At 30.1% G+C, this 15,613-nt stretch overlaps 1 protein-coding gene across 6 annotated transcripts in view; it reads right to left on the reverse strand.

Annotated features, from left to right (window-relative positions):
• LOC126734833 (uncharacterized) overlaps window positions 1-15,613 on the reverse strand; it is a 108,339-nt gene that overhangs the window by 77,447 nt on the left and 15,279 nt on the right. For all 6 annotated transcript variants that reach the window (XM_050438598.1, XM_050438592.1, XM_050438594.1 and 3 more), the window contains exon 3: window positions 14,213-14,564. In XM_050438598.1, the coding sequence (XP_050294555.1) occupies window positions 14,213-14,564 (352 nt within the window). The remainder of the gene's footprint in view (window positions 1-14,212; window positions 14,565-15,613) is intronic.

The raw sequence follows: 15,613 nt of genomic DNA on the forward strand, positions 1-15,613 counted from the left end.
CAGTCATGGCACGCTAGATTAAAATTCACTTATTTTAAGACAAAGATGGCTAGGTGTGTACCGTTCAGTTCTCCATCCGACCTTCGAATGTGTTCCAAAGTTTTAGACAATCAACAATCTGTAAATTTCGTTTAAAATTGAGAGAAAGCGAATATGGAGGAGTTAAACCCTAAAAAATTCTGTGCTCTAATGACTCAACTTTTTGTAAAAGGAAAATTCAAAAATTTCTTTCAAGCACTTGATGACATTGAGGAAGAAGTGAGAGATTTAATATATCAACTGTCTGTTCAAGAAGAATTCAGTAACTTTTTCCAGGCATTTGACGTCATTAGAGAAGAAGAAGAAGAACTCTGGGTTAACTCAACTGCCTGCAAGTAGGATTAACAGAAATAAATTACCGTCCAATACATTTTTTCAAGCCTACTGGACTGTTGTTACACAATCATGGCACGCTAGATTAAAATTCACTTATTTTAAGATAAAACATGGCCGGTCGCGTACCGTTCAGTCCTCCATCCGACCTTCGAATGTGTTCCAAAGTTTTAGACAATCAACAATCTGCAAATTTCGTTTAAAATTGAGAGAAAGCGGGTATGGAGGAGTTAAACCCTAAAAAATTTCTGTGCTCTAATGACTCAACTTTTTGTAAAAGGAAAATTCAATAATTTCTTTCAAGCACCTGATGGCATTGAGGAAGAAGTGAGGGATTTAATATACCAACTCTCTGTCCTAGAAGAATTCAGTAACTTCTTCCAGGCATTTGTCGTCATTGAAAAAGAAGAAGAAGAAGAAGAACTCTGGGTTAACTCAACTGCCTGCAAGTAGGATAAAAAGAAATAATTGACTGCCCAATAAATTTTTTCCAAACCTACTGGACTATTGTTAAACAGTCATGGCAGGCTAGAATAAAATTCACTTATTTTAAGACAAAGATGGCTAGGTGTGTACCGTTTAGTCTTCCGTCCGACCTTCAGATGTGTTTCAAAGTCATAGACAATTAAGAATCTGCAAATTTTGTTTAAAATTGGGAGAAAGCGGGTATGGAGGAGTTAAACCCTAAAAACTCATTTGTTTGTAAAAGGAAAATTCAATAATTTATTTCAATCACTTAATGATATTGAGAAAGAAGTAAGGGATTTAATATACCAACTGTCTGTTCAAGAAGAATTCAGTAACTTCTTCCAGGCATTTGACGTCATTAGAGAAGAAGAAGAAGAAGAAGAACTCTGGGTTAACTCAACTGCCTGCAAGTAGGATAAAAAGAAATAAATGACAGCCCAATAAATTTTTTCCAAACCTACTGGACTATTGTTAAACAGTCATGGCAGGCTAGAATAAAATTCACTTATTTTAAGACAAAGATGGCTAGGTGTGTACCGTTCAGTCCTCCATCCGACCTTCGAATGTGTTCCAAAGTCTTAGACAATCAAGAATCTGCAAATCTGGTTTAAAATTGAGAGAAAGCGGGTATGGAGGAGTTAAACCCTAAAAACTCAACTGTTTGTAAAAGGAAAATTCAATAATTTCTTTCAAGCACTTAATGGCATTGAGAAAGAAGTGAGGGATTTAATATACCAACTGTCTGTTCAAGAAGAATTCAGTAACTTCTTCCAGGCATTTGACGTCATTGAGAAAGAAGAAGAAGAAGAACTGTAGGTTAACTTAACTGCCTGCAAGTAGGATTAACAGAAATAAATTACCGTCCAATAAATTTTTTCAAGCCTACTGGACTGTTGTTACACAATCATGGCACGCTAGATTAAAATTCACTTATTTTAAGATAAAACATGGCCGGTCGCGTACCGTTCAGTCCTCCATCCGACCTTCGAATGTGTTCCAAAGTTTTAGACAATCAACAATCTGCAAATTTCGTTTAAAATTGAGAGAAAGCGGGTATGGAGGAGTTAAACCCTAAAAAATTTCTGTGCTCTAATGACTCAACTTTTTGTAAAAGGAAAATTCAATAATTTCTTTCAAGCACCTGATGGCATTGAGGAAGAAGTGAGGGATTTAATATACCAACTCTCTGTCCTAGAAGAATTCAGTAACTTCTTCCAGGCATTTGTCGTCATTGAAAAAGAAGAAGAAGAAGAAGAACTCTGGGTTAACTCAACTGCCTGCAAGTAGGATAAAAAGAAATAATTGACTGCCCAATAAATTTTTTCCAAACCTACTGGACTATTGTTAAACAGTCATGGCAGGCTAGAATAAAATTCACTTATTTTAAGACAAAGATGGCTAGGTGTGTACCGTTTAGTCTTCCGTCCGACCTTCAGATGTGTTTCAAAGTCATAGACAATTAAGAATCTGCAAATTTTGTTTAAAATTGGGAGAAAGCGGGTATGGAGGAGTTAAACCCTAAAAACTCATTTGTTTGTAAAAGGAAAATTCAATAATTTATTTCAATCACTTAATGATATTGAGAAAGAAGTAAGGGATTTAATATACCAACTGTCTGTTCAAGAAGAATTCAGTAACTTCTTCCAGGCATTTGTCGTCATTGAAAAAGAAGAAGAAGAAGAAGAACTCTGGGTTAACTCAACTGCCTGCAAGTAGGATAAAAAGAAATAATTGACTGCCCAATAAATTTTTTCCAAACCTACTGGACTATTGTTAAACAGTCATGGCAGGCTAGAATAAAATTCACTTATTTTAAGACAAAGATGGCTAGGTGTGTACCGTTTAGTCTTCCGTCCGACCTTCAGATGTGTTTCAAAGTCATAGACAATTAAGAATCTGCAAATTTTGTTTAAAATTGGGAGAAAGCGGGTATGGAGGAGTTAAACCCTAAAAACTCATTTGTTTGTAAAAGGAAAATTCAATAATTTATTTCAATCACTTAATGATATTGAGAAAGAAGTAAGGGATTTAATATACCAACTGTCTGTTCAAGAAGAATTCAGTAACTTCTTCCAGGCATTTGACGTCATTAGAGAAGAAGAAGAAGAAGAAGAACTCTGGGTTAACTCAACTGCCTGCAAGTAGGATAAAAAGAAATAAATGACAGCCCAATAAATTTTTTCCAAACCTACTGGACTATTGTTAAACAGTCATGGCAGGCTAGAATAAAATTCACTTATTTTAAGACAAAGATGGCTAGGTGTGTACCGTTCAGTCCTCCATCCGACCTTCGAATGTGTTCCAAAGTCTTAGACAATCAAGAATCTGCAAATCTGGTTTAAAATTGAGAGAAAGCGGGTATGGAGGAGTTAAACCCTAAAAACTCAACTGTTTGTAAAAGGAAAATTCAATAATTTCTTTCAAGCACTTAATGACATTGAGAAAGAAGTGAGGGATTTAATATACCAACTGTCTGTTAAAAAGAATTCAGTAACTTCTTCCAGGCATTTGACGTCATTAGAGAAGAAGAAGAAATCTGGGTTAAGTCAACTGCCTGCAAGTAGGATAAAAAGAAATAAATTACCGTCCAATAAATTTTTTCAAGCCTACTGGACTGTTGTTACACAATCATGGCACGCTAGATTAAAATTCACTTATTTTAAGGCAAAACATGGCCGGTCGCGCACCGTTCAGTCCTCCATCCGACCTTCGAATGTGTTCCAAAGTTTTAGACAATCAAGAGTCTGTAAATGTGGTTTAAGATTAAGAGAAAGTGGGCATGGAGTAGTTAAACCCTAAAAAATTTCTGTGCTCTAATGACTTAACTTTTTGTAAAAGGAAAATTCAATAATTTCTTTCAAGCACCTGATGGCATTGAGGAAGAAGTGAGGAATTTAATATACCAACTCTCTGTCCTAGAAGAATTCAGTAACTTTTTCCAGGCATTTGTCGTCATTGAAAAAGAAGAAGAAGAAGAAGAAGAACTCTGGGTTAACTCAACTGCCTGCAAGTAGGATAAAAAGAAATAATTGACTGTCCAATAAATTTTTTCCAAACCTACTGGACTGTTGTTACACAGTCATGGCACGCTAGGTTAAAATTCACTTATTTTAGACAAAGATGGCTAGGTGTGTACCGTTCAGTCCTCCATCCGGCCTTCGAATGTGTTCCAAAGTCTTAGACAATCAAGAGTCTGCAAATGTGGTTTAAGATTAAGAGAAAGTGGGCAAGGAGTAGTTAAACCCTAAAAAAATTCTGTGCTCTAGTCACTCAACTGTTTGTAAAAGAAAAATTCAATAATTTCTTCCAGGCATTTGACGTTATTAAAGAAGAAGAAGCAGAAGAAGAAGAAGAAGAACTCTGGGTTAACTCAATTGCCTGCTAGTAGGATAAAAAGATATAAATTACTGTCCAATAATTTTTCCAAGCCTACTGGACTGTTGTTTCATAGTCATGGCACGCTAGATTAAAATTCACTTATTTTAAGACAAAGATGGCTAGGTGTGTTAACTTTCAGTCCTCCATCCGACCTTCGAATGTGCTCCAAAATCTTAGACATTCAAGAATCTGCAAACTTGGTTTAAAATTAAGGGAATATAAGGCTATGAGAAATATTAATTTAATATTATTATTAAGATATTAAGATATTATTTATAATATAAGTAGGACTAAAAAAAATTACTGTGCAATAAATTTTTTCAAGCCTACTGCACTGTTGTTACACAGTCATGGCACGCTAGAATAAAATTCACTTATTTTAAGATAAAGATGGCTAGGTGTGTGCCGTTCAGTCCTCTATCCGATCTTCAAATATGTTCCAAAGTTTTAGACAATCAAGAACCTGCAAATTTGGTTTAAAATTGAGAGAAAGCGGGTATGGAGTAGTTAAACCCTAAAAAAATTCTGTGCTCTAATGACTCAACTGTTTGTAAAAGGAAAATTCAATAATTTCTTTTAAGCACTTCATGACATTGAGGAAGAAGTGAGGGATATAATATACCAAATGTCTATCCAAGAAGAATTCAGTAACTTCTTCCAGGCATTTGGCGTCATTGAGAAAGAAGAAGAAGAAGAACTGTAGGTTAACTCAACTGCCTGCAACTAGAATTAAAAGTAATAAATTACTGTGCAATAATTTTTCCAAGCCTACTAGACTTGTTGTTACACAGTCATGGCACGCTAGATTAAAATTCACTTATTTTAAGACAAAGATCGCTAGGTGTGTACCGTTTAGTCCTCCATCCAATCTTTGAATGGTTCCAAAGTCTTAGACAATTGAAAATCAGTATTATTATATTATTTATTATTTCCGAATGCCTAAATTTAACAATCCCACTTCTGAGATCCAGTTTTTTAATTGCATTTAAAAATACTAACTTGGGAATTAATTCTTTCAACAGTCTGTTGTTTTATGTCAACTTCATAATATTTCTATTTCTATTTCATTATCTATTCTTATCTATGTAACAGTTAATTTTTTAAAAACAGTAAATGTCCAAGTTATTTTTTTTTACTTGTTGAGTATTAATTATATTCAATTTGTACTCAAATTGTACAACAAAAATGATTTAGGTCACAAAAACTTAAAAATTAGACTGACTACACGTACGCAATTCTGCAATAACAAAGCACACAGGATGCCTCCGCTGCCCTATATCATTGACCTGGATTGTTTTACTTACCTCTGAATGTTTTAATAATATTTTTATCCATACCTCAAGTTCTCAGTTGATTTTCCATTGCTACAATATTTTTACAATAAAAATCAAAATTTGGAAACTACACTAGTAAATTAAGTGGATCGGAGTTAGAAGTAATCAGACAAAATGCCTTTATGCCAGTTTTTTAGAGCAAGGACCTGGTCTATTGTTTTAAAGATTCTGTTGAAGACTTCATATTGTTGAATTATAAGAGGCGCTTTTGAATTAATGCTATTTATAGTCAAGAAATTAATCTAATTAAATAAGGAAATGTACGAAATTCTTTTGAGGAAAGTGACTTATGTCAATTACCCACTTCATGAAATTAAAATAAAATATACCAGAGAACCTTTTTCTTTGTTTTAAGGAATTATTTTTAAGTATAGGTTATCTCAGTGGTTTTCAAGGAAAATTTGAAAATAAAACTATACCATTTTTCCAGTTCTGAAATATTCAAGCAACTCTTTTGTCCCCATTTATCTGGATAAAAAGTATTATTATAAGGATCTCACTCGTATGTCCCAGTGCATAGGTTCAATAAAATACCCGTATATAGATGTGGGCTCTGTTCCTTTTCAATTATAAGATACGAACATGATTTTGTCTATTGAGCGGGATTTTCTAGACGATGATAATAGCCTACTCCGCCGGCGATTGTTTTATACTTTTTGCGAAAAAGTGCGCCCGATTGTGCCGATATTAAAAGAAAATTGATCGGCGAGCTTTTTATCATTTTTATTAAAAACGACGAGAGATCTCGGGGGATTTTCATGATCTTTCTCTTTTACTATACGTAATTTTATTGTACGGGTAGAGGCATTTAAAACTTTCTCGAGTATGCATTGCGACAACAAAATAACAACAAACCTTCCTTGAATAAGAAACTCACTACTGATTTCCTAGAAAACGTGTGGAAACTTTGCGATATCCTGGAGTCCACTCGAAGGACCCTTAAGGGAAAATCACCCCATTGAAATCCTTAACGAGTCCTGTTTTTTTCCTCTATAGAGTTGCTTATTACAGTAACATAAGAGAGGGAGTTTTGAAACTTAAACTTTGCCACAGGGAAATGTTTGTTTTAAATTCAAATGAATGTTATTGTGCATGGATGAATAAAATTGTATGGAAAAGTGGATTTTTTGGTTGAAAAAAAAGAGATGAAGAAGATCTAGAAGGAGTTGCGAAGTGAATATCTAATAGAGTTTCTAAAAACTAAAATCAAATTAGTTACCAGTTTAAGACTTCAAAATAATGGAGAATCAGAATCACTTAGTTATCATCTACTGTATATAGTAAGCAAAACTATTAATTTTTTCCCTATTTTCAGGCATAATAATTCATTCCCGGTCAAAAACTCATAGTGAAATTATGACATATTCTGAAAATCTAAAATTGTAAATTGACTGGCTATTTTTAACAACATTTTACGGAAAACGTAATTATGTAAAAATTACGAGAATATTTAACAATTTAAATTAACTATAATAATGTTATTGTTATTAGAATGAAAGAATTTAAATTTCATTAAAAAAACGCAATAAGAAATATAATAGTATAAATAAAAGCAAACTTATAAGGGATTTGCAAAATATCTGTGTTAATAAAAAATATAAAATATATAATAACTAAACACATGTAAATTCATAGAAGAAATGTAAAATGTGTGTTTACCAACTAGCTTTACATTTTCATGTAATGTTTACATTAACGGCAGTAGATTATTTGTAGTTGCAAATTAATAATTTCGTTTTTTTTTAATTATGTTGTGAAGTTATTATAGCCTACAGTCCATTGTTGTTCAACTCTTAGAAATAACAAATTAATTTAAAATAAAATTCCAGGTTTCTTTGGGCGCCTGTTGGAAAACGTTTTTTTTTTCTTAATTTCTGCATTTTCGTAATTAGTTGTTTTGCTATAAGGTATTTTGGTAAATTTGAAATAAATGAAAAAAAAAAACAGTTTTTTTTGGTTCAATAACTTGATAAAAATTGGAATATATTAAATTTACCTGAAATACTAAAAATTTGCATCGAAACGCCTTTTTGTTTAAATAATTAAAGAAAATTAATAAATTAAATAAATAAAATTTAAATTGGTGGTCAACATTGTAAATTTCTTACAAATTATTGAATTTTTTTTTGTAGTACTTTGGTACCTGGCGAAAAAGTTGGAACGCAGATTTTTTCAGTTTCTGATGATTCGTCAATAATTTCTTTTTTTAAATTGAAGAAATCTATTTCAAATCTATTACCTGAGACACCCTGTATAAATTTAAAATACCCAATCACCGTCGATCAATAGGAGATAGTCTTCTTAAGTCGTGTTAGGAATTTTATTAAAAAGTTTTAATTACCAGCATTACAAAACACTGTATGCCGAAGACATAAATTTGCTAAAAAACATATTAAACCTTAATTTCTATATAAACTACACAAAATTCGGATAGGTAGTTCTTATGAAAGTTACCTTTATTTCTCCCAAGTAACCTAAAAATATGGGGTGTTCCATTTCAAATTCTGGTGCTAAAGTCGGTGCAGCACTTTTTGAACACCCTGTATTGATGAAACTTAAATGATTAAAAGGTATAGGCCCCTAATAAAATGGCCATCCTGTACATGGGTTATTGAAAAATAAAAAATTTATAAAATTAAAAAAAAAATTAAAATTTCAAGCTACTGCTTGAGAATTTTTTTTTTTAAAACACAATTTTTAAAAATTGTATTTTTTTTTAATGATCTGTGTCACTAATGTAAATTACGTATAAGTTATTGAAAAAAAATTAAAATTTCCAGGACTTTTGTTTCAATAATAAAAGAAATATTTTTTACAAAATTCTGGAAAGAGACCAAGAAACGTTTTTTTTTTTAAATTTCCCTGGACAATAAGGCAAATAACGTACAAGTTAGAAGAAAAAAAAAGAAAAGATAAAATTGGAAAATTCCAAGTTTTTCCAAAATTGCAGATTTCAACTAGTTTATAAATTAAATTATGTTTATAAGTTATTGATAAAATACAAAAATTATAAAAGGAAAAAATAATAAATTTCCCGGATTCTTGGTGCAATAGCTTAAGACAAAATTGAAACTTTTTTAAATTATCCTGGTCTATAATATAAGTTACGTACCTACAGGTTATTGGAACAAAATAATCAATTTAAAAAAAAATATATATTTTTTGTATTTAAATTAAGTCCAAATTATAGAAAAAAATTGAAAAAACTAATTTTCTTGTGTTTTGATGCAATAACTTGAGAAAAATTCGAATATTTTAGATTTTTTCAAAATTCTGGAAGCCCATTATGGAACGTACCTTTTTTTTAAATTTGTTACTTAAAGTTATAAAATGGAAAAAAAATTGTTATTTCCAGGTATTTTTTTCTGGAACAACCTGAACCGAATAAATTAAAATATCTCGGATATTTTCCAAATGCACCAAGCAGTCAGTTTTGCCCCCATTTTTAACCCTAATATGTTTACTTTTAACCGATATAAATTAATTTTTAAAATTTATTCCATCACGTCGGCTATTAAAATAATCCGTCTATCGTCACCTTTAATCTAAAAATACGCTTTTATCGCGAAACCCGGAATAAATGAAGAAAAGTGCCGAAACGGGATCATGAATTCCCAAGAAACTCGGAATTTCCAATATTTCCCGGACGTTATAAGGAAATACAACCCCTTATAAAAGCCCTTTCTTTAGTCTGAGGGTGCATTAGCTAAATCAGGGTGAATTGCTAATAGAACATAAAATTGTCTCTAACATGAGAGAGCAAAAAATGCTTTAAAAGTCAATAAAACTCTTTTTTAATTGCTTCGATGTACTCATATTTGCGAAAGCGTAATAGGAACGATCCAATTTTTATGATTAAAATCCCATCTGAACTTTTATATTTTGTGATTTGCAATCGTTTTAAGTAAAAAAAAAACTGGCTGGATTAAACGTGAAATTACGCTTCAAGTCGTGGTAATAAATCCGTTTTTCCTCAAGGGTGCATAAGTGAAAAGATCCCGAAAAGCTTCGCATATTTTTTCCACATTCAATGCCGGGAAATGTTAAGAAATGACCTGCAATTTATGCTAAAAGCACGTAAAGGGAAAAATGGAAACCTTTGTGAAGAAGAATGGAAATTCCTCTTCACGGTTTTTTAATATCTTTAATGAAAGAAGAAGATAAGGCAAAAAAATGAATTTTTTTTCTCATAAAACTCTTTTAGGACAGGCAGTTGGAACAAAATGCCAAAATTTTGGGAAACAAATCATCTTTTCAGATGAAGCCCATTTTTGTCTTAGTGGCGTTGTTAATACGCAAAATTGCCGCTTCTGGTGTCACACAATCCTCAAACCATCAATGAGTTGTAAGTTAATATAACTAGGGTTATTCGCGAAATTCAGCCCAACTTGTTAGAAAAAGTGATTGAAAATTGGGTTCATCGTCTAAACGTCTGCCGCCGTAGCCGAGGTGGACATCTTAATGATATTTTGTTTAAAACATAATGTTACATAATAAACTACAACATGAAACATCAATCATAGAAATTAACCAATTCGTTTTTATTTTTTAGCAATTTAAACTTATAACATTCTTATTGGTAGACCCTATATTAGTTCCTTGACATTCAAATTATTCCTTTATTATCCTCTGCCCTTAGGGTATATCCCTGATAGGTAATAATATTATTAAAAAAAATTGATGCGAAGATAATATAAAAACAGAACAGACGTTATTCAAATACATTTAAGTTATGCATTGAAAATTATACTGGGACGTTCTGTAGGCGTTTCTAGACATTCATTATTCATAAAATTCCAGAAATTTTCAGATATTCATAAGGTAAGTCCCTACAATATTCATCAAATGTTTTAATATTATAAAAAACAAGCAAAAAATATAGGCAACTTAAGAAGAAAACAAACGTGATTCAAGTCCAATTAGGTTATGCATTAAAAAAATAATATTAGGGTACTCTATAGGGTCCTAGATACTCAATATTCAGAATATTTCCAAATTATTTAATAATTCCAGGGTATATAAACCCTAGAATATCCCTGCTATGTATTTATATTAAAAAATATGAATAAATGCGACGACAATTTAAAAACGAAATAAACGTTATTTAAATCTATTCAAGGTATGCATTGAAAATTGTACTGGAACACTCTAGACATTCATTATTCACAATAGTCCAAAAACGTTCTCATATCCTAAGGTAAATACCTGAATTTATTCTCAAATAATTTTATATTATAACGCAGACAACTTAAAAAGAAAACAAACATGATTCAAGTCCATTTAAGTTATGCACCAAAAAAATATACAAAAGAACTCAATATTAATTCTAAGGGATTAAATATTTACTATATTCCTAAAATGTTCTAAACAAAATTTAAAAATAAAATAGATGTTACACATATCCATTTAAATTATGAATTGAAAAGGACGCTATACGAAATTGTAGACATTTATTTTTCACAATATTCCAGAAACGTTCTGATGTATTAAAGGTATATCTCTGTAATATTACTGTAGGTTATAAAAGTCCAGCAACCAAAAAATACAGTCTTTAAAAGAAAACGAACGTGATTTAAGTCCATTTAAGTTATGCAATAAAAAATTATACTGATGTAATCTATACCAGTTCCTAGACTTCTAATATTCCACTCATATTTAAAAAAAATATTCTGATATCCCAAGAGTATATATCGTTAAAATATCCCGACTATTTTAAAAAAAGGAAATAATAAATGCAAAAACAATTTAAAAACAAAACAGACGTTATTCAAATACATTTAAGTTATGCATTGAAAACTATATTAGGATTTAGATTACAAAGGTTTTGATATACTAAAGGTATATCCCTGGAATATTTCTCTAATGTCTTTATATTATGAGAAAACAACAACCAAAAAATGCATACAACTTACAAAGAAAACACACTTTTAAATTATACATTAAAAAATTATACTCAGGTACTCTATACGAGTACCTAAACATTCAATATTCACAATATTTCATATAAAATGTTCTGATATCCTAATACCCCTGAAATATTTGTAGTATATATTATATTATAAGAAAACAAAAAATAAATACAAAGACAATTTAACAATAAAACAAACGTTATTCAAATTCATTTAAATAATACATTTATAAATTATACTGACTTAGTTTAAACGAGTTTATCCATTATTTTCAATCTGCCTGAAGTTTTCTAATATACTAAGGACATATCTTTGGAATACCCTGGTATGTATTTATTTTATATAATTATATTCCTTGAATATCTTTGCTATGTAGATATATGAAATAAAAATATATAAATGTAAAGACAACTTAAACATAAAACAAATGTAATTCAAATTCATTTAAATTATACATTTGTAAATTAAACTGAAGGAGTTTATACGAGTTCATTCATTTTGCACAATATACCTGAAATTTTTCAATATACTAAGTAAATATCTCTAGAGTATCCCTGGTATATATTTATATTAATAATTATCAAATATTAAATGCACAAACTTAATTCAAATTAATTTAAATTGTACATTAATAAATTAAACTGAAGCAGTCTATATGACTTCGTCCTTATTCCACAATATGCCAGAAATTTTCTAATATACTGAGGACATATCTTTGGAATATCCCGGGTATGTATTTATATTATTAAAAAAAAACAAATAATAAATGCAAAGACAATTTAAAAATAAAACAAGCGTTATTCAAATCCATTTAAGTTATGCATTAAAGAATTTCACTGAAGCAACTTATACGAGTTTCTAGACATTTATTATTCACAATATTTCTGAAATTTTTTGATTTACATATTAAGGGTATATGCCTGCTATGTATTTATATTATAAAAAATGAAATATTAAACGCAAAGACAATTTAAAAATTAAACAAACGTAATTTAAATCCATTTAAGTTATGCATTTAAGAATTTTACTCAAGCAACTTATACGAGTTTCTAGATATCTATTATTCATAATATTCCTAAAATTTTCTGATCTATTAAGGGTACATTCCTGGAAGATCTCTGCTATGTATTTATATTAAAAAAAAAAACATAAGTAGATGTAAAGACAATTTAAAAATAAAATAAACGTTATTTACATTCATTTAAGTTATGCATTTAAGTATTTACTGAGGTACCCTATACGAATTTCTAAATATTTAATGTTGAAAATATTCTTGAAATTTTTTGATTTACATATTAAGAGTATATCCCTACAATATGCCTGCTATGTATTTATATTATAAAAAATAAAATTTTAAACGGAAAGACAATTTATAAATAAAACAAACATAATTCAAATACATTTCAGGTTATGCATTTAAGAATTTTACTCAAGCAACTTATACGAGTTTCTAGATATCTATTATTCATAATATTCCTAAAATTTTCTGATCTATTAAGGCTACATTCCTGGAAGATCTCTGCTATGTATTTATATTAAAAAAAAAACATAAGTAGATGTAAAGACAATTTAAAAATAAAATACACGTTATTTACATTCATTTAAGTTATGCATTTAAGTATTTACTGAGGTACCCTATACGAATTTCTAAATATTTAATATTGAAAATATTCTTGAAATTTTTTGATTTACATATTAAGAGTATATCCCTACAATATGCATGCTATGTATTTATATTATTAAAAATAAAATTTTAAACGGAAAGACAATTTATAAATAAAACAAACGTAATTCAAATCCACTTAAGTTATGCATTTAAGAATTTTACTGAAGCAACTTATACGAGTTTCTAGACATCTATTATTCACAATATTCCTAAAATTTTCTAATCTATTAAAGGTATATCTCTGGAATATATCTGCTATATATTCGTATTTAAAAAAAATATGTATAAATGCAAAGGCAATTTATAAGTAAAACAAAGGTTATTCAAATCCACTTAAGTTATGCATTAAAAATGATACTGGCGCACTCTATACGGGTTTATTAATAAATTTATTTTTTTATTTTATTATTCTAAGAATACATCCGTGGAATATTTCTGCTATATTTAATATTGTGAATAAAATAAACAATAACTGCAAAGAACGTTACTTAAATCCAACTGGGGTACTCTGTAGACTAAATTTATTAAAATTAATTAATTATAATGTTCCTGGCATATTTTGAGAACTAAAAGATGTACATATCCCTAGAAAATTTCTGTGATTAAAGAGGCCACAAAGAAATAACATTAATCCAAGACAAACGTCACTTAGATCCATTAAAGTTATGCATATAAAAACTGTTTTTTGTATATTAAGTTCCTCGAATTTCTTGATAATTTACATTTTTAGAAGTGAAAACCCATCTGATCGTAATGAAATTATGCTTCGCTACATGCCGTTACTTTAACAGGCACTATACATATATATTGCAAGTAAAATGTATTAATTAATACAATAACGTTGAATTTCTATGGGGATGTTAAAACATCCTCCCCATTTATGCCCAACAGGCGTAACTTTAACGACAATATTACCGAAGAAGAAGTTTCATTGTTTCATAACGTTCCGTGGAAGCGTATTTAGTTTCTATAAAGCCGATGCCATAAATGTTATATTGAAGTATTATATCTACAGAGGTTCTATAGATATTTTTATTGTTTTAAGTGGAGGTAATGAGTATTTATTTTATTTTGATATAACTTACTTGTATCCTGCTGGAACTGGTAACCCAAATCCCTTGATCGTCCACGCTCGTTTTCCTCCTTCTTGCCTCCTCGTCGTTCTCATCCATCAATGGGACTTTGGTATGGTGAGGATCCTCATTTTTCGACCCTCTAAGAAAATTATAATCGCTGTGTCTTCCTACACTGCGTTTACTTCTTTCTGCTAAGGTCGGTGGTGGAGTAATTTCCAACTTAGGCCCCCTGTTCACCTCTAAATACGTGATGATCCTGAGAACTTCCTCACGGAACATCTCGGTACGCATTTCCGTTTGGAAGTTATGACGGAAATCCGGTTTGCTCAGGTAGTTCTCGCGGATTTCCGAGATTATTAGCCTGTTGAAAATAAGCTGTAAATTTGGTTATTTTTGGCTATAATAAATTTAAGTCAATATTTATTTAAATTGATCGACGTTTCGTCAAATATATAAGATTCCTCAGGGCACCAAGAGACTAAATGATTTTTCTCTCGGATGATTTAAAATTAAAACTCACCTATTATTTATACAGGGTGTTCCGAAATTACATCGCAATATTTTACCAACTGCATCTTTGTCTAAAAATATGACAAAAACTTCATATACAGGAATCTTGAAAAGTGAATAGTTTTCATGTTACAGGGTGTTTTATAATTTCTATTGAAGATGGTTTTTTGTTAATATATTCGAAACGCCTGGTCGATTTTAGAAAAATGTCATTTATTTGTATGTTTCTTAAAAAAAAAGTGCATACCATTGAAGACAAATTTATTTGTGCATATATATACAGGATGTTTCATTAAAAAAAACATAAGTTTGGCTTATAGCTCAAAAATAGTAAATATTAAAAAAAAAATACCCTACGCCACTGCATTTTACGGAAAAAATCTATAAAACTGTTTTTTTACGTATTCGATAAGTTAAAGAATAACCGAAATACAAGGGGGGTCCCAAAATGTCGAATTTTTAAAAATGGCCTATATCTTAAAAACTAAGAGGGATTTGGAATTTTTGTTAACGGCATCGTTATTTTCACGAAAAAGTAGCACACCGTCGCGAAAACCGCATCACGCTAACGTTAAAAATAACGGAGATACCCCGCAAGAGTACCCAAAATAAGACACCCTGTACAAGTTTTTTGGACTTGTTTACTAACATAGTTGTCCTTCTTTTTTAACATATTATGCCTTCTTGTAATTGAGCAGCTATATTAAAGAACGTTTATAAATAAATAAATAAACACTATCCTAAAAACCAAAATATCAAGAGCAGACAAAATTAATTGTATCTCTCTTATTAGTTCAACTGCAAGAAAGATATTAAGAGTAGAAATTATTCAACTTGGCACCCTGTATATAAAATTGCACATACATATACAATAAATCAGAATGCATAATCTTTAAGGAT

This window comes from Anthonomus grandis, chromosome 4 (genome assembly GCF_022605725.1).
Source record: "Anthonomus grandis grandis chromosome 4, icAntGran1.3, whole genome shotgun sequence".
Classification (NCBI taxonomy): domain Eukaryota; kingdom Metazoa; phylum Arthropoda; class Insecta; order Coleoptera; family Curculionidae; genus Anthonomus; species Anthonomus grandis.